Source organism: Anabas testudineus, chromosome 3, assembly GCF_900324465.2.
Source record: "Anabas testudineus chromosome 3, fAnaTes1.2, whole genome shotgun sequence".
Taxonomy (NCBI): Eukaryota; Metazoa; Chordata; class Actinopteri; order Anabantiformes; family Anabantidae; genus Anabas; species Anabas testudineus.
In genome coordinates, this window is record NC_046612.1 from 16,554,698 (window position 1) to 16,576,824 (window position 22,127).

At 39.5% G+C, this 22,127-nt stretch overlaps 1 protein-coding gene across 2 annotated transcripts in view; it reads left to right on the top strand.

The window, feature by feature from the left end:
* The window catches only part of lrp4 (low density lipoprotein receptor-related protein 4), an 86,764-nt gene that overhangs the window by 41,628 nt on the left and 23,009 nt on the right, over positions 1-22,127 (top strand). For both annotated transcript variants that reach the window (XM_026378252.1, XM_026378253.1), the window contains exons 3-8: positions 11,906-12,022; positions 16,588-16,701; positions 16,820-16,936; positions 17,630-17,758; positions 21,126-21,245; positions 21,474-21,599. In XM_026378252.1, the coding sequence (XP_026234037.1) occupies positions 11,906-12,022; positions 16,588-16,701; positions 16,820-16,936; positions 17,630-17,758; positions 21,126-21,245; positions 21,474-21,599 (723 nt within the window). The remainder of the gene's footprint in view (positions 1-11,905; positions 12,023-16,587; positions 16,702-16,819; positions 16,937-17,629; positions 17,759-21,125; positions 21,246-21,473; positions 21,600-22,127) is intronic.

Genomic DNA, 22,127 nt, shown 5'->3' on the forward strand with positions numbered 1-22,127 from the left:
GCACACATGACTCTGCTTCTATTAGACTGATTGAATTAAGAGAGTCAGATCGTAAAAACTGAGGAGTGGCAATTTATGGTTTTAACAATATTTTCTAGATGCGGGTAAGAACAGAATTTATGGAGGCACAGAAAGTGGTTTCCTCAGTTCAGTAGGAATAACAGATGTGTGTGTGTGTGTGTGTGTGTGTGTGTGTGTGTGTGTGTGTGTGTGTGTGTGTGTGTGTGTGTGTGTGTGTGTGTGTGTGTGTGTGTGTGTGTGTGTGTGTGTGTGTGTGTGTGTGACTGTGAGATCATAGAATCATAATAAACACACAGACAAACACCGAATGAATGCCTCCTTTCACAATTGCGGAGTTGTAGTTTCTTGGCATCCAGACATGGTTTGAAAGCTAATGTATTTATCATGTATACCTATTAAACAATTGAAATATAAAGCAGAATTGTTTTGAGATTCCTCGTCTTGAGAAATGTGTGTGTGCGTGTGTGACTGTGTGTGCTGGAAAGAGAGCAGAGAGCTAAGTGAAAAACTGTGTCTATGAAGCTGTCTGTGTAAACTTCAGATCTAATTATGATGTGGGAATCATGTGGAAATGGTATACGGCAGACGTAGTTCTTTTGTGTGTGCTTGTGTATGTATGACGGTATTCCTCCAGATAAAGTTTCATAGTTGCACAGAGGGAGTGACTAAGAAAAGCATGAATGAATTCACTTTGTGTGGCAGTAGAATGAAACGTGGGGCTATAAATGTTGATAGAGGAATGAAAGGAGTTGCTTGCGGGTAAAGGTGGGGAGGAAATATATTTCATTGCCACGGGTTATTCTCTTCACCCCACCTTTAACATCTGCCTGTTTATAGTGGACCCCACTGTGTGGATGGGTACAGGTCTTTGCAGGCCAATCATAAATCTGCCATTCTGGGGAAAAACATTTGGTTTAAAAATTCATCCCAGTGCCTTCCAAAGGTTCAGTCCCTTAACTATAAATCACATATTCTCCCCATTTTTACTGACTTTGCATAATTTCTACTATTCAGGGTGGCCATTGCTGTCAATGTTACAACATTTAGAGCAGATTGACCTTGACATTGTGTGTGCAGTTACTATTACATTTTTGTAAAGTAGCAGGCTCTGTTTCCCAGATCTTAATCCAGTGCTGTGATGCCTGAACCCAACCATAAAAAACTTTAATAATGCTGGAGTCACATATGTAGATGTTGAACTGCAACATTAGATATCTTTGTGGAAGAAAAAAACAGGATGGAGAACAAAAAGTGCTACCTAGTATACATTTTATTGATTCCCAGACAGGCAAAACAGCCAGACACCTTTAAGAAATTTCTATGTCACATAAACACACACACACACGTGTGTGTACGTAATTATTAGGCTATGCATTAAACTTTTTGGAAATGCAAAATGAAGCTTTAACATAAAAAAGTTTAAATGTCTTGTCTTGTTAATTAAGGAGGTGAATTTTGGATTTACCCCAAAATGCTTAGAAATACCTCTGGTCTTCATAGTATTGCGTCATTCTTGAACCTTTGCCACCTTATTGTGATTTATCGAGTCATCACTTTTGTTGAATTTGATTATTCTTTGTCTTGCTTTGTTTTTGATATTTGTGTTTGTATACAAAAGCTTTTTTTTTTTTTTTTTATATCCTGCATGTTGTGTTTATAGTTTTGGCTGCCCTTCATACAGTTATACAATAACACTTTTAATGAGCTTTTATGCTGTAAACCTGTGGTGAATCATTAAAGGTCTGACTTTATTGAAATGATCAGGCAAACTATAAACAAAGTTTAATTATTACATGTTCTACTCCCAAGTCTCTCAAGTTCTCTCCATCGCTTCCTACTATAAGCTTTTAAAGACCCATTTGAAACGTTATGTGTCTATGGACAGTGGAACCACAATATTATTTACCTTTTGAACTTTGCAGATACTTTCATAGAGGGAAAGGCCTATAGTATAAACAGAGTGGATTTATATTTCTGCCTTGTCTCATGCCTTATGTGGCTCTTAGTTTCTCTGATCTTGCCTCCCAGTTAAGTCAATACAATTTATAAACACACACTGATATCTTAACAACAGTAACCACAACAGATAAGACCTGATAATCTTGGAAAACATATGCATATTCTGTTATTTCACCATTCATCTTCTCACACCTCCATCTCCCCTAGCGTTTAAGATCATCCTTTTATTTATTTCTCTCTGCACTTAAGTAAATCCTAAATCCTGCTTTTCTCAATATAAAACAGTTTCAATCACCCTCTTGGAACTATGTCAAGTGACATGAATCATGTGACCCAGTAATGTCTGCAGTGCCCCAACCACCTGCGTAAATACCCACTGTTAAAAAAAACCAAACAGGACTGTGATTGCATCTGTCGAGTCAGAGGGATCATTAAGAGAATATATACCATAGAAAAACTACTGAAGCAATCGAAAAATGAAATTTGAAAGAGCTGTTGTCAAATTATTGCCACAACATATTAGAATATAGCACGTCTGCCTTCACTATAGGCGGTTATTTGAGGAGTGTGTTGCGAGCAAGACAATGACAATGACAATAACACTTACTCTAGTAGCAAGCAATGGCAAAGTACTATTTCAGAGTTGTTTGCGGCTGTTACGTCATATGACAAAGCAAGCAGACTCATTATTTCACATGAAAAGGCTTCACAGAAGCACTGAACAGTGTGTGCACTCATAATATACCAGATTAGTGTACCTTTCATCAGTCACCAGGAAGAAAGTAACGCCACAACACACTACCACACTAAAGATATGGTTACTTTTAAGGCAGTGAGCAGAGAGGGGTTTAAAACCTCATCAGAAATATACAGTTCTGTTTGTTTACAGAAATGTTCGTATTTTGTCCTTACTAGAAATTGTTTGCACTAGAGAAAAAGCGACTCTGTTTAATTACTGGGTATTCAGAACTAAATACATAATATACACGTTGGAAGAAGTTAATATCTTTTCAGTTCTTTATCTTGCATCAGAATACATTCTATATGCAGCACTGACCTCATTTTAGCAGGAAGAAGCAGAATAATCGTCTACTGAATAGAAAAGCTAGTTAAAGGCATGTTGCATTCCCTAATTTTAGAGTGTGTGCTGCACAATATTGAAAATATTGTGCTTAAGCTAGACTTTAGAAAATTAAAATCGCAAATCAAATTGCAATTTCTGTCAAAGAAATTGCAATTAGGTATTTTCCCCAAAACACACACCCTTATTACATGAAATGCCATCATCAAACCGAATGACATGTTAACTAAATAAGAAAGAAACACAACAACATAGAAAACTGTGACCAAATGATAACTCACAAAATATGTTAGGTATAAGTGATATAGAGCTCCAGAAAGTCTATTATTTCTTGATGCACTTGATGCAAAGTTCAAACATTTCTTAAACCTGTAGATTCCATATTTTTTTGTGCCCTGAAACTAATAGATTAGTCTTTTAAGTTGGGCACTGGAAAGTCTTCAGATTGATTTTTGGTCTAATAAACGAAGTTGACAATCTTGACAATCCTAATTCAGTGCTGTGATGCCACATATGTCACATATGAAGATGTCAAACTGCAAAACTGGATATTTTTGTGGAAGAAAAAACAGGATGGAAAAAAAGTGCTACCTAGTGTATGTTTTATTGATGTGTTAAGTATCGACGCACGTTTGTGAGTATAAGATTATTATGTTAACAGAAAACATAAGCAGGTTGTAACTATGTTCCCTCCAAAAACATATTTGTGATTGTAGTTTAGTTGTACAGTAACATATCTTAGCAATCAAGTTCTCTGAACAAAATGAGCGAGGAAAGAGTCTCTTACTCCAAATACCCAAAACTCAAACTGGTTCTCGCAAGGGCATTGACAGAAACTCGGAGACACAAATAAATGCTAAAAAAAAAAAGAGAAATGCCCCCTCCGTCGTTTAATTCACTGTTCTCAGCCAATCCGGGAGCAGCTGTGACCACAGGAGTTCAGCTGATCTGAAAAGCAGGAGCGGAGAAGATTAGGACCCCATTCCCTCCTTCTCTGTGTCAATTTCGCTCTCCGTGCCTTTATCTTTACCTCCCACTATACCCCCCTCTGTTCCTGCATCCTTCTTCTCTCTGCCCTCAGACCACAGGATACGTACAAACATCTCACTTTTCTTCTGACCCAAGACTTTCTCATTTATTTCTCACTGTGTGCCTGTCTTTCTTTTTTCTTGTTTTTTTTTTCTGTCTCTTTCTGACTCAGGATTTGACCATAGTTGTTTGGAAACATTAGCATAATCCTCCTCCTCTTTTTCTTCATCCTCTGCTTGCCTCCTTAGCACCCACCCTACCCAATGTCCTCTCCTCCGCCTCCTTCCTAAATATTTACTTCCTGCTCAGTAAAGAAGGCGAGCACACTTGTTCACACAGAAGAGGACACGATTAGAGGCTGATTGAGGCCAGAGAAAGGCATAGACAAAGAGTGTGTTGGACTGATTGATTGGACTTCACCTTTCTTGTAAATCTTGTTCAAACCTGTCTGAGTAGGCTTTATATGTTCTATTAATGAGAAATGGCAGATTTACGTTTGCGAAATATTCTGTAAAAGATTTTGAACAAGTATGTTTTACATTTAACCTGGATAATTCAGTTGGTGCTGCTCTTTATTTTTTTCAATCAATCACACTAACTGCTGTGAGGATGACTGTGTCAAGTACCTTTGCTCTGCTTCTCTTTATTTCATAGTAGCTTAGTTTATAATTACATAACTAAAAGAAAGTCATTTGGACTATTTGACAGCCAGAAAAAATAAATAATTTGCAGACATCACCTCAGGCTCTGAGAACTTGTGGTGTACACTAGTTGGGTTTGACATTTTACAGGCTAAATAATTAATGGAGTAATTGAAAATAATGATTCATAATTTGTTAGTTGCAGCCCAAGGCATGATGGCACCTCATAAAAGGGCAAGAAAAACTCAATTGAAGGTTGATAGAGACACTTACCAGGCAAGAAAGGATAAGAGGAAAAAAAAAAAAAGATTAGACTTTGTTATCTTAGCCAACGTGGTTGTTTTTGTGCTTGCACATATTCTAGTATCCCTGGTTTTTCATCTTTTGAGCTTTGAATGTAGGAATCATTGAACTTCTGGGACTTCACAATGAGAGTGAAGGTTTTGTGTTGACATTGCTTCTGTCTGAAGTAAGTAAATGCATTCATCTAATGTCACATAACCTGACAGACGACCGCAGCTGTGTTTGCTTTGCTTGAATCTGTTTTGTGTACCAGTGTGCACGTGTACATGTCTACCACCTACCTGAGCTCTTAGTTCATATATATTGACAGCTGCTCATTTTGATTATCTTAAGAACTTCTTTAACGAGCAAACCTTTTGCAAATTTGAAATGTCAGTATTGTCTTGTCTGGCCTGTCTGCTTCTTTTGAAACAATTTCCTATAGTTGCTGGTGTTTTTGATGCAACTTCACCTATATCCACCTATTCTGATTTAGACAAGCAAAACCCAGACCTGCAAGAGTGTATAATACAAAGAAATGAATTACTAGCTCTAGGTAGCTGTCCCAGGACAGGCAGGGTAACATTAGAGAAATGTATACTGTCAGTGAATGATAATCATGTCATCAGCAGACCACATCAGAAGATTTCCTGTCGTTCCTGTCCTCTTAGTGTGAAAATATGTGGGTTGACTGGATGACACCATAGGAGTGTTACTCACTGGTGTTAAGCACTCTGTGGAGATTTGTCTTGGCGACAAACAAATGTTTTTGCATTAACCTTCCTTGTAGAGTAAAGTAAAATGTCTTTGGAATGTGTAAGTTGCCATTGAAAACCGTACATTTACTTATGTTTGCACATCCTGTACAGTTCTGATATATTTGTACTTTACGTAAGTATTTCTTTTTTATGTAACTATAACATCTACACTTCATTTGAAAATATAATTTTCTCCAATAAAGTTATACAAAACATAATTTAGAAGTTTCAGTTTTTTTTCTTTTTTTAGAGTTGACAGTACATATTTTCTATTTGCATTATCATATGATGATGCTGCAATCATAAAATATGTAATACGTGTAATTATACTGTAACCACGCAGCAGTGCATAGTGAGTGCTGATCCTTAAAGTGGTGATATTATGCTTAATTGCGGCTTCATCGATATAAAATTATATGATTTTTAAATTGGGAAAGAGCAAATACTCTCGCCTTCGCTGGACTTGAGACTAAAAAGACTCATTTGAGCTCATGTCTCTTTAAGGCACGTCTTCCCGTGTCCCACTCTATTCTGATTGGCCAGCTTGTGGAGGTCCTCCTGTGGGCCAAACTGCTACTAGTTGAAACAGCATTGTCCTTCAGCAACAACTTAGCCAAGTATCCTGCCTTAAGGGCTGTGAACAAATAAAAACACTGGTTAAAGTCTGCTGCTGACCTGTAATGATTATCTCTTTAGGAAAAGTAAACAAAGTGTGAAAAACTCTGGAACACTGGAACTAGCGCTAGACATGAGCAAAAAGTTTTTTGTTTTTGTTTGATACATTTGATACTTGAAATCAAGTAATAAAGACTGGGAAGCCTCAGAGAGCTAGAATAACTTTCCAATGAGTTTTAAAAGTAGCACACCAATGTCGCCAGAGCGAGGGAGGAGAGATGTGTACTGTAGAGGTGGAAGAAGACGGAGAAAGACCATCACATAGGCCGCTGCCAGACACGCTGCCAAGAAAAACTCTGCTGGCAGCGCCACTCTACTCTGATGGACTGAAATATGTGCTGGCTAGCAACCAGAGCTGCCTAAAATCAGATAAGCTGCCTCTGTCGAGATTGCTTATGAGAGGAAAATGAAGAGCAAGTTGAGAAGGAGAGGCCGAGATGAATCAGAGGGAGAGACGGGATTAGTTTGAGTTGGATAGGCAGGACCAAGGAGATGAAAACAATACATATTATGATAAAATCACTTTAGACATTTCATCTTTATTTAGTGATCTGAAGATTTTAGTTTTGTTATAAGTGAAATGAACATTTCTGTCAAACCTCCACAAACTCCTTTCAAAAAAGATTTTAGCTAATATATTTTAGGCAACATTATAATGAAACATTATAATTTGCAGTAATACTACGCGTTGAAACTAAACCCATATTTGTGTTTACACATAATGGGTTTGAGTTGTGAAACTTGACTTTTAACTTTTAAGACTGACTTATTGGACTCTTGGTTGTATTTGTGGGAGGTAAAAGTGATTGGACTGGAAGTTGTCAGTGCAGATGAGTCTTGGTTCCAATTGTGCAAACCTGCACACTTTAAGCTTGGTACCAAGCTGGACCCATTACCTGCACATACATCATCTCCAAGTACCAAATCCAGAACTGACCCAAACCAACCCCTACATTAACATCAGTTAAATACATGCTGTATAGTCACTAACTTGTGACAATTTCTATATCTTTCTCCACTTGACCCTTGCTTACTGTGTACAGTACTGTACAGTAACAATCATCTACCAGAAACAGTGAATTGCAAATAAATGGATGGAATACATTAAAAAAAAAAGATATTTGGGTTTACAAGTGTAGCAAAATACTAAAACTATGTATGCTATCTTTAAATAAAATTACAAAAATATATATATTTTAATTACTATACTCATTTTCCATTCTTCATAACTGTTGTAAAAGGTAAAATGGCATGAATGTAGCCTTCAGAAAAGTGAAAGAAGGTCAGCACAAACTTTGCAACAGAAATATGATACAGTGCAGAGACACAGAAATCCAGAGCCCAAAGGGAAACAAATGTGTGAAGCTTTAGAGGAAGATCTCTTCATATGGAAAATAGTGTAAATCAAGAACGAGCTGCAGCTACTTGTTTCTTGCAAAAATCAATTTTTCTGCCCATGATGTTGAGGGCTAGTTTGACCTTTAATAAGTGTATTTGTGCATGTTATTCATTCCGGAGCTACAGCTTTTCTCTTTCATAAGGTGTATTTATTTGTGAGACATGTTTTTCTGTCTATAGCAGCATCATCAAGGTGCTCTTTGCAGCAGCTGCAATCAAGCTCAGCCATGCAGGTGTGTGTTTGTCTGTTTGTAATGGTATCTTGAAGTCAAACATGGAGTCAGAATACTGAAAAATGAATATTTCCTGTCATGCCGACGGTCCTCAATCATTTTTGGTTTCTTCAAGTACTCTACCTATCTTGAAAGTGAAAGTCTTGAGATATTCTTGTTAGGTCTGTCTTTTCTATCTTCAAGCTCTATATCCCTTTCTCTTTCCATCTACCTTATCTGTCCATGCTCCCATCTGTTAAGCTGGTGTGAGAACCAGTGTTTAGGCAGATATATTGGTGCCATTAGAGCTACTTAATTCAACCTCCCTACAGTAAAGAAGAGGCCATTAACATTGCTGCTCAAGACGACTTGACGACGCACACATAGATCTTCTTAAAGCAAACATGCCAGCAAGTTTTCTCAACTTGTAACAAAGTGCAATTCTCACTGTTAGATAAATTACATAGTAATAATACACAAAGAAAGTAAATAGGGCTTATCATTTTCCATCATAACTCAATAAAAAAACAAAGATGGAGAGTCACACAGAAATACAACAAATAATTGGATAGAAATCTGTAGTTCAATGTGCCCTTTATTTACATAATCACAAAAGATTCTAGTATTTTATTTTGAAAGAAAACTTTCTCAGTTTTTATGCACTTTTGAAGAGGACTTTATTTATGAAGGACTGCAGTTGCTTGCTAGAAGAGAGAGTATACATTTTTGAGTGTGTCAGGACCAAATGATGCCCTGTGAAAATGTCTTTGTATCAATCTGATCCAGGTCATTTAAACCAAATATAACAAGCCTTAAAGCACTTACTCACCCAGTTTACAAAATAGATATTTTCTCACTTATCTCTAGGGATATCTAGGCACAAGTGTGGTTGAACTGCATCTTCCCTAGACTTTACAAATTAACTGTGATGATTTTTCAGATTTTAGTTTTTTTATTTATATAGAATGAACAGAAATATCTTGGCAAGGTGTGTGCGACTGAGACAAACATAGCATGTGCATCATGTGTAGCATGTGTATCACCTACTACTGCTATGTGAATGTGCACAACAGTAAGTGACAATGTTAATTAACGGAGCACCACAGGAGCAGGAAATGGACCAGGATGCAATGTGTTGTGCATCTGTCGTAAGTGCTTGTGAAATATAACACCATAGCACCACCAGTGATTCCGTTTTGCTGTTGCATAATTCTGTCAGCGTTCTTACTTACTTAACTTGTAAAATCATCTACATCATCAATGTTGTTGTCAACATAAGCATTCTGAGCACACAATGCTTGTGAGGTAGAAAAGCAATCCTGGAAACGGGAATGATGCAGGTGGAAGGAAAGTAGGTGTACGGAAAGGTAGAGCATGAATTGATTCTTGCTGTGCAATGAACAACACACAGTGAATAAAGTTAAGTTTAGAAAGGCTCTTGAGAGTGTGGTAATTAGTGTGTGTGTGTGTGTGTGTGTGTGTCCTCAGAGGAATGCAGTTGCAGTGAGAACGACAGCGCTGAGCTGAGCAGAGCAGAATCTGTGTGATAAGAGAGATCAAAGCGCCCAGAGACCTCATCAACCTTCCCAGCATGCTCCCTGCTGATTCACCTGATATCAAGAGCAGGCCCCACCTACTGCGCGCATATGTGTGTGCGCACGTCTTTATTTCCTTGTGTAGACAAAGTTTTCTCAAAAACTATTCTTGTGAGGACTTTTTGGCCTCACCAGTTTAAAGAGCCGGATTTAGCGTCAGGGTTAGGGTGAGGATAAAATCTAGGCTTAGGCATTTAGTTGTGCTGACTGAGTGTGACGTGCATATATTTTGCATCTCTCTTAATTTATGTTCCTAAATATTTCTGCACTTCGGACAAGGTTTTGTTTTGCCTGTGCAGCAGGAGTTTGCTTATGTCTGCATGTGTGTGTTTGCATGTGTGAATGTGAATAAGTTAGTGCTGCGCTGTTCTTTTATTCTGTCTTTACTGAAATGAGAGATGTTCAGAAGCAGCATTTTTCTCCTCGAGGCCATAAATCTGTTGACACCTGGTCAGATATGGATGCATCAGACCGCTGCAGTTTGGCAGTGGTGTTTCTAGGCAGGATGCAGGTGTCAGGATTCTACTGACAGACTCTCAAAATGTTTCATTGATGGATCTAGCGATTCAGTAACAGCTTATTGCTGCAAATCTGACGGAACTCAAACTTTGTTATACTCATTCTAACCTTTTTTCCCCTGAATGTTGATCCTATGTTTTCAGAACAGTCTGCGCACAGCTCTTGTGATGTGTGACAGTTACCATACTGCAAAATCTAAAGGGTGGTTATTTTCATTGTGTGATGGAAAATGATCTGAAGCACATTTTGTGTCTCGCTGCACTGACTTGACCTGAATCCAGCGGTTGTCTTGGAAGGAAGAAATGAAGAAGTAAATGGTTTAATTTAGATCGTTTTTGTGAAATTGCAGTTGAAATAGAGTCAAACCACTAGTGGATAATGGACAAGTAATTTGGACAGCAAGAGTTCGTCACAAGGTGAAGAGAATAAGGGGTCAACAGAGAGATACGACAAGCAGCACAGTTACTTATGTCTCCCTCTCTTTGTGTTGCTCTTTGAATAATGTAATACTCTTGCAGGGGTATGTGGGTCAGTGGGGCTTTACTTCCCTGGAGACCTGTGCCACACCCCAGCACACATACATACTTATTTTATTCACTCACTGAGCCCTGACTTGTCTGCCTGTCTGCCGCGCTGGTTAACCTGCTGCGTGACGTCATACATTTTTCATAAAGTCTGTGCTTCTTGGTGAATATTTTATATGTGGTATTGACAGACAGGAGTAACTGCACTGGAAGAAGTTCATGCTCCCTCTCCTCCTTTCTCCTCACCTCACCTCGCTCCCCTCCCTCCATCCCTCTCTGGCCTGTAATTAAATTAGCTCTGTCTGTGGATGACAAAGGGCCAGTCATTCAGCCTCTGCTTAGATAGCAAGTAGCTGCACTTAGAGCGGATATGAAGTTAAGGAGGAATGCGCTGAGCTGAGCTCAGTCCCAGGGTAAGAAAGTGGAAGAAGGGATATGTGGGTGCAGATCCGGCTCAGTTTTGGATGGACTGAGCCCTGAGACAGCATAAATCATACTTCATGTTTGTGGAAGCGACCTTTCCTGCACATAGCAGCCATTCAGGAGTGATGACATCTGTAAAAGCTTCATCACTGTCTTCCATTGACATCTGATTGAATTTATTCACTTAGTGTAGTTTATTTTAAACCATGTGACCAGGTTTACTATTGAGGCAGCTCTGGTTTATTGATTTATGTCTTGGTGTGTCTATGTCATCTGAAAATAGTGAGTAGTGCCCACAGCTCTTAGAGCCCAAGTTGACATCTTGACATTATTTTGGTCCAAGCAACAGTCCAAAGCCCACAAATACACAGCTTACTATCTCAGACAATAATGAAATGAGACAGACATTCATATGTGTAACCACAGAATGATGGTATTTTTACTTTGAAAAAACTGTGGATGATTGATAATTGATAAGATAATAAAATAAATCCACCAGGTTAAACATTACTTTTCATCGACAGTTAAAAGGCAGCTGTTTATGAGCTCAAAGCTTTTATAGTACTGACTGCAGTCACTTCCGAAGTACTAAGGAGTACAAACATTTTCATTTTGAGAAAAACATGATTTACATTACTGTATAGTTTCACTGAATGTTGAAAGTTCATGTGAAGTAGACTGATAAAAATCGAAACTCCAGTGTTTTGTCTGCTCTCAGCTTCACAGTTTGCTTGTCTGTTTGCTTGTTCCTGCTGACACACTTGTCGTCTGTCCTCATTTGTTTGCAGTGCTCCCCACCTGCTCTCCGCTGGACTTCCACTGCGACAACGGCAAATGTATCCGACGCTCCTGGGTGTGTGATGGAGACAACGACTGCGAGGATGACTCAGATGAACAGGACTGTCGTAAGAACACTTCCTCTCTCTTGTAGACACAAACACACTACACACACTCGGCCTGCTCCGTCAGGCTCAGCGGGATGAGATGTTGAACAGGACAGATGTTCAGGCAGCCATGTGGAGTCACATGTTTGTTTTGAGTTTGAAGAAGTTGCTTGGCTATCACACTTATAGACACACACACACACACACACACACGCATACACACACACACACATACACACACTGGACAGAGGTCAGCACTCCCACAGTCTCCACACAAGAGTGTGTGTGTGTGTGTGTGTGTGTGTACACCTAAAATACCCCACAGCTGCCAACCAGGGAGCATATAGCTCGTAGTGGGTGATTAAGCCCTGACAGTTCTTCACGCCAATTTTAAATACAATGAGACGTAGAAAACGAAAGTCTTGACGTTCAGCGGAACAGTTGAACCTAAACAGAATAGTTGTTGGCCGTGTTTTCTAAAAACACTTGTGCTATACAACTGCCTGTCCTCTGACTTTACACTCAAAAAATTGAATGTTTCATTGCAAGTATATCCCTTTAAGGCTGGAATTGGGGTTGAGGCCAGGAATTCTAGACGTGCAAGTGTGCGTCGCTCTATTAGTCAGGGTGGAGTTAGTGGTCGCATTCTGTGAACACGTCGTCCAATTTTAGTCTCTGTATTTACCCATAATGACTCTGAAGGCTCAATGTGTAGTCTGATCCATGTGTACATGCATTGCAGGCCAGTCGTTCCATCAACCTCCTGGTATCAGTTTGGCAATTCAATGTAATTGCACTTAACACTATGTTGGGATGGAAATAGGTACAAGAGGTGACACGTTCTTGACGGAGACAACACATGGCAGTAAGAGTGTGTCTTATTTTGAGCACACACACACACACATACGTTTCAACATTGGTTCTTTTTGTAAACATCAACATTATTGGACTTTTATCAGCTCATGGTGAGTTTGGTCATGTGGCAATAGAGGTTGCCTGATAAACCACTTAATAAACCAAAATGTGTAGTGGGAATGAGCTGGGACCGAGTGGATCACAACACACTGTGACCATAAGGTCATTGGTGTCTGCTGGAGTGCTGTCCCAAGGACATACTGGTGGACATTGGTCAAGGTGTGTTTTTAAGGTGTGTTTAGTCAGAAAGTGTAGGAGATCTTCATTTTAACTTCTTTACTGGACCATTTCTAGAGTCTGTGTTCATTAACCCTGAAGTGCCTATTCACTAGTTATACAGACTGTGGCCATGAGTGTGCTTAGCTGCATGTTTAAATGTGGTTTAATAATTGTTTTCCATAAAACCTCGTCTTACATCTTGTGCAGTTAAAGGTGAGCTCTTTCACTTCTATAATCCAGTAACTTATCCTCCCTTGACCCATATATTGTATTTGCAGCCAGACAACGAATCACTTCTGATGGGGGGTCCGTCTGCTGCAAGCCAGCTATGAATTTTTCATCTCCGTGCCCAGTAAATGTCCCTCCCTCTCCTGTTCCTCAAACTACTTATTATTTCATGCTTTCTCTTCATTTTTTCACCCTGGCCAGTCTTTCACTTTCCAATATGTTGTGTTTCTCCCTGCGATGCAGTAGTTTTATTTCATTATTTAGAGACGAGGAGACAATCCTCCACGCTTGGCTGGAACTAAAGTAGTTGTCAAGATTTCAGACATACACAGAGACCAAGGTGTGTCTTTGTGTGTGTGTGTGTGTGTGTGTGTGTTTATGTGTGTATGAACATGAGATATTCTGGAGTTTATAAGACATTTCACAGGGAAAAAAAAAACAAACGAATTTTACCACACGTGCACATACAGACAGACCTGTAATGACACCCAGTGCCCTTTGCCCTTTGACGTTTGACTGCTGTGTGAATGATGAGCATATTGAGGGCTTGTTGACCTCTGACCTCTCTTTGTTTACCACACTGATGGGAAAGAGAGCATAGGAGAGACAGAAAGAGAATCAATTATTTTCTCAGTTGAACAATAGATTTGGTTTATGTATTTGTCAATAGTGTGGGTATAATTAAAGTTTCATTTGGTCCTCCCATTCTGCTTTTAAGATTTTAGATCCTTTTCTTTATTGTAGGTGGGAGGGTGTTTCGGCTGAGGGGACATCTGTGTGGGTGCTGTCATACAAGTTTAGCTGTTGTGTGTAAAACTGATAAAACTGCCAGGTTGACATATTGGACAGTATTTGCTAATTGCTTATATATTGTGTGACACTATATACGGTATCTTGGCCAGTTAGTAACAAGTATTTGCTGTTTGAGGTCATTTGTAAACAGCAATGCCATTATTTTAATCTACTACGGTTATTTACTAGTTCAGAGGGACAATTAAAGGATGAGGTCACTTTTTCTTAAATGACAGAATTGATTAAAATGCATACTGTTAGCGATATCTGGAAGAAATTTATCAGACAGTATTTTGTTGTTTTGTTATATAGTACAATAAATGGTGTTTACTACTGTTTCTTTCTTCTACACTGTACTTATTTTCAAATTGCAGTCAAAGTCAAGTCAGTTCAGTCTTTATATAAAATAAAATATATTATGTATATTGACATGTTTTTGCCTGCAGAGAGATCTACCCACAAAGGTCTATAATACGTAAACATACACACAAAGGCTCTTGGGTCATGTCACTCATCTCTCAAATGGAGTTTATCTACTCGTGTTGTCATGATGCAGCGCACCTGAGAAAAGATGAAAAATCTCACTGAAATAAAGAGAAACTCCATCTTTTTTGTGGGCGTCCTGTTGTTTCTGTCTCTCCTTATCTCTCTCTGTTTGTCTCAGCTGTCGAACACTCACACGCGGCAGTGATAAATTATAGATTACCTCCTGCCAGGAGCCATCCATCACTGGTTCTCCTTGACGAAGCTGTTTACTCAGCCTCAGGCTTTACCATCGATTGCAGTGGTAACTGTAGAAAGTGGTGTTTTGAAAATCCATTCAGTCTTTTTATCAATTGTGGTATGATTAAAGATGCAAGGTGGTTGAGTGTTTGGATAAATGATAGGGTCTGAAACTGAAACACTTTCAGTGTCACGGTGTTAAAAGTTCACTGGATGGAGTGACTTCTTTCCAACTGCGTCTTCAGGGCTGTTGGTATGTTTGACAAATCTGTCTTTTATCTGAAGTCTGAAGGTTAACTGTCTAATGAACCATTTCCTCACCTTCGGCACCCAATACACATTGTTTAATTAAGACATAAAGCTAGTGGGGATCAGGTTTGATTGAACGGGCCCTGATTTAAAAAATGTAAAGAAACTTGGATATTCATTGGTAATAATAATAATGATACCTCATTGATCCCCTTTTGGAAGCTGTCAGACAGTACATGTCAGTGCTACTACAGGGTTTTGATGTCTTGTTGAACCACTCACCTTAGAATTCATCCCAACCTGGAAAAGCAAAAATGGATTCCACCTTGCATTCTCTGTCATTGATAGTTGTAGTTATAATAATCAGCCACAGAGGTAACAAGGCCGAGCACTGACTGGATGCGCTGTAGTTAACCCCGTGTGGGAAGACAGTCATACACACTGATGGATGCTCAGTGGAGATAAAGACTCAGCTTAAAGGATAGTTTTAGGATTTTTTTATGCCTGTCTTAAAACAATAGTCCAGTCCACTTATGAACATTTACAGAGGTTTTTGACAAAAGTGGAAAGAAGCCAAGTTCAAGTTTTAAAAAAAGTTTTGCTGTAATAGTTCCAAAATAAATAACTCACTTTAGCTTCTGCATGTTTTCTTTGAGATGTTTAGCTATGTTTGAGGTGTTTTGTCCTTTTGTGCCAAAAGCTCTGAGACATTCTTGGCATACCGGCTTTTGGTAGTGGATAACTTGTCTCTGATTACCGAGTACAGGAGTACTTCCAGCAAGTGAGATGTGTTTGAGTGTCCACAGAGAATGGGCACGACTGTTGTTTTAAGACAACCTATCTTTTAAGCATTTGTTGTAACCAAGATTATTTCAAGCTGACCACAGCCTCTACGCTCACCGAGAGATGACTCACCACCTTTTTTTTTTTTTTTTTTTCTTTTCTTTTTGCAACCAATCATGAATCTGGCTCGTTGTACAAGTTTTTGCAAAGCATAGTTGCTGTTAGTCATCCTGGAAAAGTGCTGTGTAAATATAGTCATTATTGTAGCAAATGTTGTCACTCCAATCAGTCAGACTGTGAGGACAATCACACACACAGACACACACACACACACACACACAAACTCAGTGTGACTTTATTCAGCTTTTCTCCTCCCTGTGTTGCAGTAGCTGTTGATCGGATGTCTTTTGTGCTGAGATCGAACCACAAAAGTCTTTGAGCCCTAGACCTGCAGCCTCGAGAGAAAAATCTCAGTTTCTTCCCCTCAGCTCTTTGCTTTGAGCCTGACATAAAGGGCCACAGTTTCTCTGATGCCAATGCAGTTTTAGATACATTGTCAGCAGAGCTCAGGGACAGCTTCCTCTTATCATCTTCTTGTACAGTATCTGCTCTTTACTTTTGTTGTACCCTTATTATTTGTCCTGTGAAACCTCATGTCTTTCTCTTTTACTCTGTAGCTCCCAGGGAGTGCGAGGAAGATGAGTTTCACTGCCAGAATGGCTACTGTATTCGCAGCCTCTGGCACTGCGATGGCGACAATGATTGCGGAGACAACAGTGATGAAAATTGTGGTGGGTACACTCGATACGACACACGAGAACTAGTATGGGAGTGCTTTATCATTTTATTTACACTGTCTTATAAATATGACTTTTGTGTATGTCTGTGTTTTTTTTTTCCCTGTACCAGACATGCGTAAATGTTCAGATAAGGAGTTCCGCTGCACAGATGGCAGCTGTATCGCTGAGCACTGGTATTGTGATGGAGACACAGACTGTAAGGATGGTTCAGATGAGGAAAATTGCCGTAAGTTGCTCTGGATTTATGTTCAAGAAAAAAACAGTAAGAAACAGGCTGAATGACAGACTAAATAAAGAATTGGTCTCACTTTGTAGTTTGACAAGTTTAATTCATAGATATGATTAAGTATTTTTTATATCAGCCAAAAGACAAAATAGGCCAAGTGGGTTTTGGAAAGGGTATTTATAAGACAGCAAGTGTTCAATAAAGACTTCTGAGAGGCAATGTATCTCTGTGGCAGCAGAATGGCAAGATGAAAAGAGAAGTCATTACTCATAGCTGTGGTTTGTCCTCAACTCCAATGTGACGAAACCCAAAGTCGGAGTAAAATTCAAAAATTGAAATGATTATTTGAGAAATTCCAGTAAGACAGACTATCTTTGTGAAGGAGAACTCAAAGTCCAGATGCTTCAATCAAAAACTCTTCAAGCTGCAGTGTTATGATTCAGAATTATGTCTGCAAGAAGGAGAAAAATGTTGTTGCTGGCCAAAACGTATAGTGACCCGTTTCCTACAGAAGATATTAAAATGTTTATAGTTTTGACAGAGAGATGAGCGTCACCTTCATTTTATTTCTCGTGAAAGAGTCAGCAGAGAACAGAGGAAGTTTCATAGAGGCTCAGTCAGGGGACTGCTGCACCATATTTTTAACATCACCATCTGTTTAACAAGCTCATGTCCCTGTGCGTGTTTGTGCAGCCGCTGATGTGATGACAGCCACCTGCAGCGTTGAGGAGTTCCAGTGTGCATATGGCCGCTGTATCCTGGACATCTACCACTGTGACGGCGACGATGACTGTGGAGACTGGTCAGACGAGTCGGACTGCTGTAAGCTCATTACTCACACAAACACACTTCTGACATCATGAAAAGCCAACGCCGACTTCAGGCTTAATGTCCTTACTTTGAAAAGACCAAAGACCAAAACAAAACAAATTGTTCCAGAGGCTGATCCAGCCTGTCCTGTTGGTGTGAAGCTCACTGTGAGCTTCTGTCATATGCTTACGCACACACTCACACAGATAAACACCGTTTAAAAACTATGGCAGCTCTCTTGGCTCTCACTAAACTGCGTCTTGTGCAGGAAACAAAGATGAAGCTCCTCTGGGAGATAAGTCCTCTGTTATGATGTTAAACAAGAGTTAGGTTTCTCCTCTCACTCTGGCAGATTTCTTTTCCCCTCTCCATTACTTCTTCTCTTCTGTTTCACTCTCTCACCCAATTGAATCCCAGTAGCTTAGCTCCACATGTGTCCCAAAACAGTGACTCATCGTCATGTTCTACAGCTTGCTGCACTAGTTCAGCTGCAGTTTAAAAGTACATAGGTCACATATACATAATCTGAACAGGAAGTCACATTTAGGCATCAGTTATTTTGGGGGTGATTGAACAAACTGAATCCTTCCATTGTGGACACCACTTGAATTTTGTAGTGGTAAATGTCCTTGAAAAATATATTTTTTATGATGAGTTGCAGTTAATACTTTTCTCATAGATTCAGCTGACAAGCACAAGCTCTGTGAGCTTTAGTTGACATTGTTATATAATATGTAATATTATGTAAAATATGATATATTTAATATCATGTCCACATACTAAAATATTACATACACAGGTGTTAAACATACTGTAATTTAATCTTGTTTCATGTTGATTTCAAATCTTGATACACTGGTGGCAGGTTGAGCTCAGGAACAGCTGCTGTTTGCATGCCACAGCTCGGCGTCTGTCAGAACTGTAAAACACTCTGTTACATCTTCTCTGTCACTTTATCTCACACACACACACACACACACACACACACACACACACACACACACACACACACGCCGAGACTGAAGCTATGGTCCTGATTAACACAAACTATCATGTTTCGTTTTTCTCACTCTGGAGACACTGCTTGCTGCTGACAAATCTCTCAGCATCACCCTCTTTGTGCTCTCCTCTGAATTCTAACATGTTCGTTTCATTAGCTCATTGTCTATAACAGCCCACCCCTCATCTCTTTCTCTCTCTCTTTCTCTTCAAGCCTCAAGGTTTTGTAACAGTCTGATCATCTCTGAGGTCATGTTAGTTGCCTGAGCTTCTTGTGCATTTTCACTCTTATTTCCGTCCATATCGGGTTTTTAAATACTGTGAGAGAGAGAGAGAAATATTACCGTAGTTACACTTCTTGGTTTGTTTTTGTTTATTAATGATATTTCAGCTAAACACATTGTTCTGTCTGATTTCCTTATTTCGGCTGGATGTCATGTCTCCTGTTTATTTTATATATTTTTTTAATCAGGATTTGTTTATAATTTCTTTTTATGAAATAAAAAATCTGAGAACGTTGACAGACACAAACACACACAGGAGACATTCCTCAGAGGCATAAGAGAGCCCATCCTCAGACAGCATTCCTTGGCATTGACTCTTCAGACACATGAAGGGCGCTTTGTTAGAGAAGTCTCTCTCTCTCTCTCTCTCTCTTTCTCTCTCTTTCTCTCTCTCTCTCTCTCACTCTCTCTCTCTTTCTCCCTCTATGTACACGCACACACAGACATAGACTCACACATGCACACACACACCTCCAGAAGCACATTACTTGTGAGCAGTGCATTCACCTGCATTACTGAGTAAATGAAAGAAAGTAGTTGGTGTGTTTTGAAAGAGAAAGAGGGAGAGTGAAAAGTAAAGAAAGTGTGTGTGTGAGAGAGAGAGAGAGATAAGGTGGAGATGAATGTGTGTGTGCTTGTTGGTTCTTGTGCCCTTTAAGACTCTGTCTCTGTGGGAGAGCCACCTGCTGTTTTGATCACCTCTCTCTTCCCTCGCCCAGCTGATAAGCCTGTACAGAGATGCTTGAAGCACTGCAACATCTCACAATTTTTTTTTTTCTGGCCTTTCCTCCCCTGCATTCCCTCACTTGTCATTCGTTTTCCCCTTATCTCACGCCCACTTCAGCTTCAATGGGTGCCGGCTTGTGCTGTCAGGAGAAACATGTCAAAGGAATACACACACACTCAGGATTTAACATGCTTATGTTTGATTCCACTTTAATCTTCTCGACCACCTCCATCCTCATCTGCTGCCAGTTTGAGCTTCACTTTGATCCGATCACATGTAGAGATGTGGTGGGAGATTTAAAGATGGGGCAGCTATGATCTGTTGTGATCACAGAGCAGCCAAAATAAGCCCAACAAAATATTGTTGAAAGAGAAAGAAATATTACTGGCATGAAGCAGTGTATGTTTGTATTTCTCTTATGGAAATCATTCATAAGAGGACAGCACGCTGAGAGTTGTGCAGTGTTATTCACTTTGAGTCCTGAATTAGAAGTAACCGGAAAGCCTTACAAACTTTCTTTCCTACACCATCTTTTGTTGGTTTTATTCCATCAAATGGTTGTAAGTGGATCACAAAACATAAGCATATTTGATCAGAGTAATAGTCTAATAGCTCTCATCACAAAAGTACCTGACAAATCTGTGGCATTGTACTTACCAGTCAGGTGGGATTTCTTCCAGGCCTTCTGCAGCTCTTCTCAGAGGTCTGCTGTGCTGGTTGGGCAGTGCTCCCAAATTCTTCTGTCCCATTTCTCCCACAGCAGCTTAATGTGGTTCAGATCTAGTGAGGATTGAGCTGGTCAAGTTATCGTAAAGAGTATTCCAGTAGTTACTGTCTTCTCCGGACACTTCTTCCACAACTGTGAAGCATGCTTGTGGTCATTATCGTCCTTCTAATTGAAGTTATACCCAGACTGTCGTTGCCCTGGCAGTCCTCTTCAGTATGGAATGGTATCTGTGCTGATTGAAGAAGCACATAGTTGCAAAGTCTTCAAGCTTAAAAAAGTAGTAAATAGTATTTGTTTTGTAGAGGGGATTCTTTGAAGTTCTCTTTTAAACCTTTCTTGGTATCTCACTGTGGGTGCCCTCTGGCGTGACCAATCATGGAAGCTCCACTGTGAAGGCACAGACCAACCAACCGAGTCTTAAACTCATTCTGAATTCTGCAGGAAAACAATCATAGGAGATACGATAGCTTTACTTTTAGACGGCTTTGAACCAAAAAAGTAACTTTGTGACATCTTTTTGATTGGCCAGGTTGAAAACTGTTGATGAACTAACTAACATTTAAATTATAAAGATTTTTATTTTAATTCTTTTTACCCAAGATGTTGTTTTTCTAATGTAACTGTGTGCCTGTTGGTGTTTAGCTTCCCATCAGCCGTGCAGATCAGTTGAGTTCATGTGCAGCAGTGGGATGTGCATCAACGCCAGCTGGAGGTGTGACGGCGAGTTTGACTGTGACGACCAATCAGACGAGAAGAACTGCAGTGAGTTGCTGTCCCCAAGAGAATTACTCAACATTTTGTTGTGTATATCTAAAAATATGCACCTGCAGCACTTTTACTTTTTTAATCCTTGCTGATTTTTGTCAGTTTCAGTCTTTTATCTGATTTCATGCTTGTGATGGTAAAACACAGCAGGCACTCAGAATATGTCTGTTATCCTGTGAAAAGGATAAAAAAAACAAGATGTTTGTTTCTGCGATGTCCGTTTAGCCACGTCCATGTGCACGGCCGATCAGTTCCGCTGTGGAACTGGACGCTGCGTCCGGTTGTCATGGAGATGCGATGGTGAGGAAGACTGCTCGGATCACAGCGATGAAGAGGGCTGTGAGAAAACTGGTAAGACTGTTATCTTGTTTTCAGAAGCTAAATATAACGCATGCTTCAGTTGTAGTCATGACAACAGCTCAGAACAGCCCTCTGCTGACAAACTCACTTTTTGTTCGTTCAAAGTATTTACTGAGCTTTTCCTTCATTGATGGAAAGATTCCACCAACCTGTGGACAAACAGTAGAAATGAACCTGTAAATTGGTGCATAGATGCAGAGGAAAGGTGACGACTTCATCTGAATACTGAGCGTTGATGACAAAGAAATTACAGATAATTCTGCACAAACCACTTAATTTTTCCTCTTAGATAAGTTCAAAGATTTCCTTCTGCAGCACTACATTATTAATTAATAATACATTCAATTTTTAAAAGTTGTTTTTATGGCTTTTATGGCATCGAAACAGGATGTCTTTTGGATTATTTGTATGTTTCCCTGTAGTTTAGCCTCAGCTGTTAGAGGACTCTGCATACACTGAGATCTCCAAGAGACTTTTACACAAGCTGCTAATCTACAGTCATATGTAGTGTTGGACACT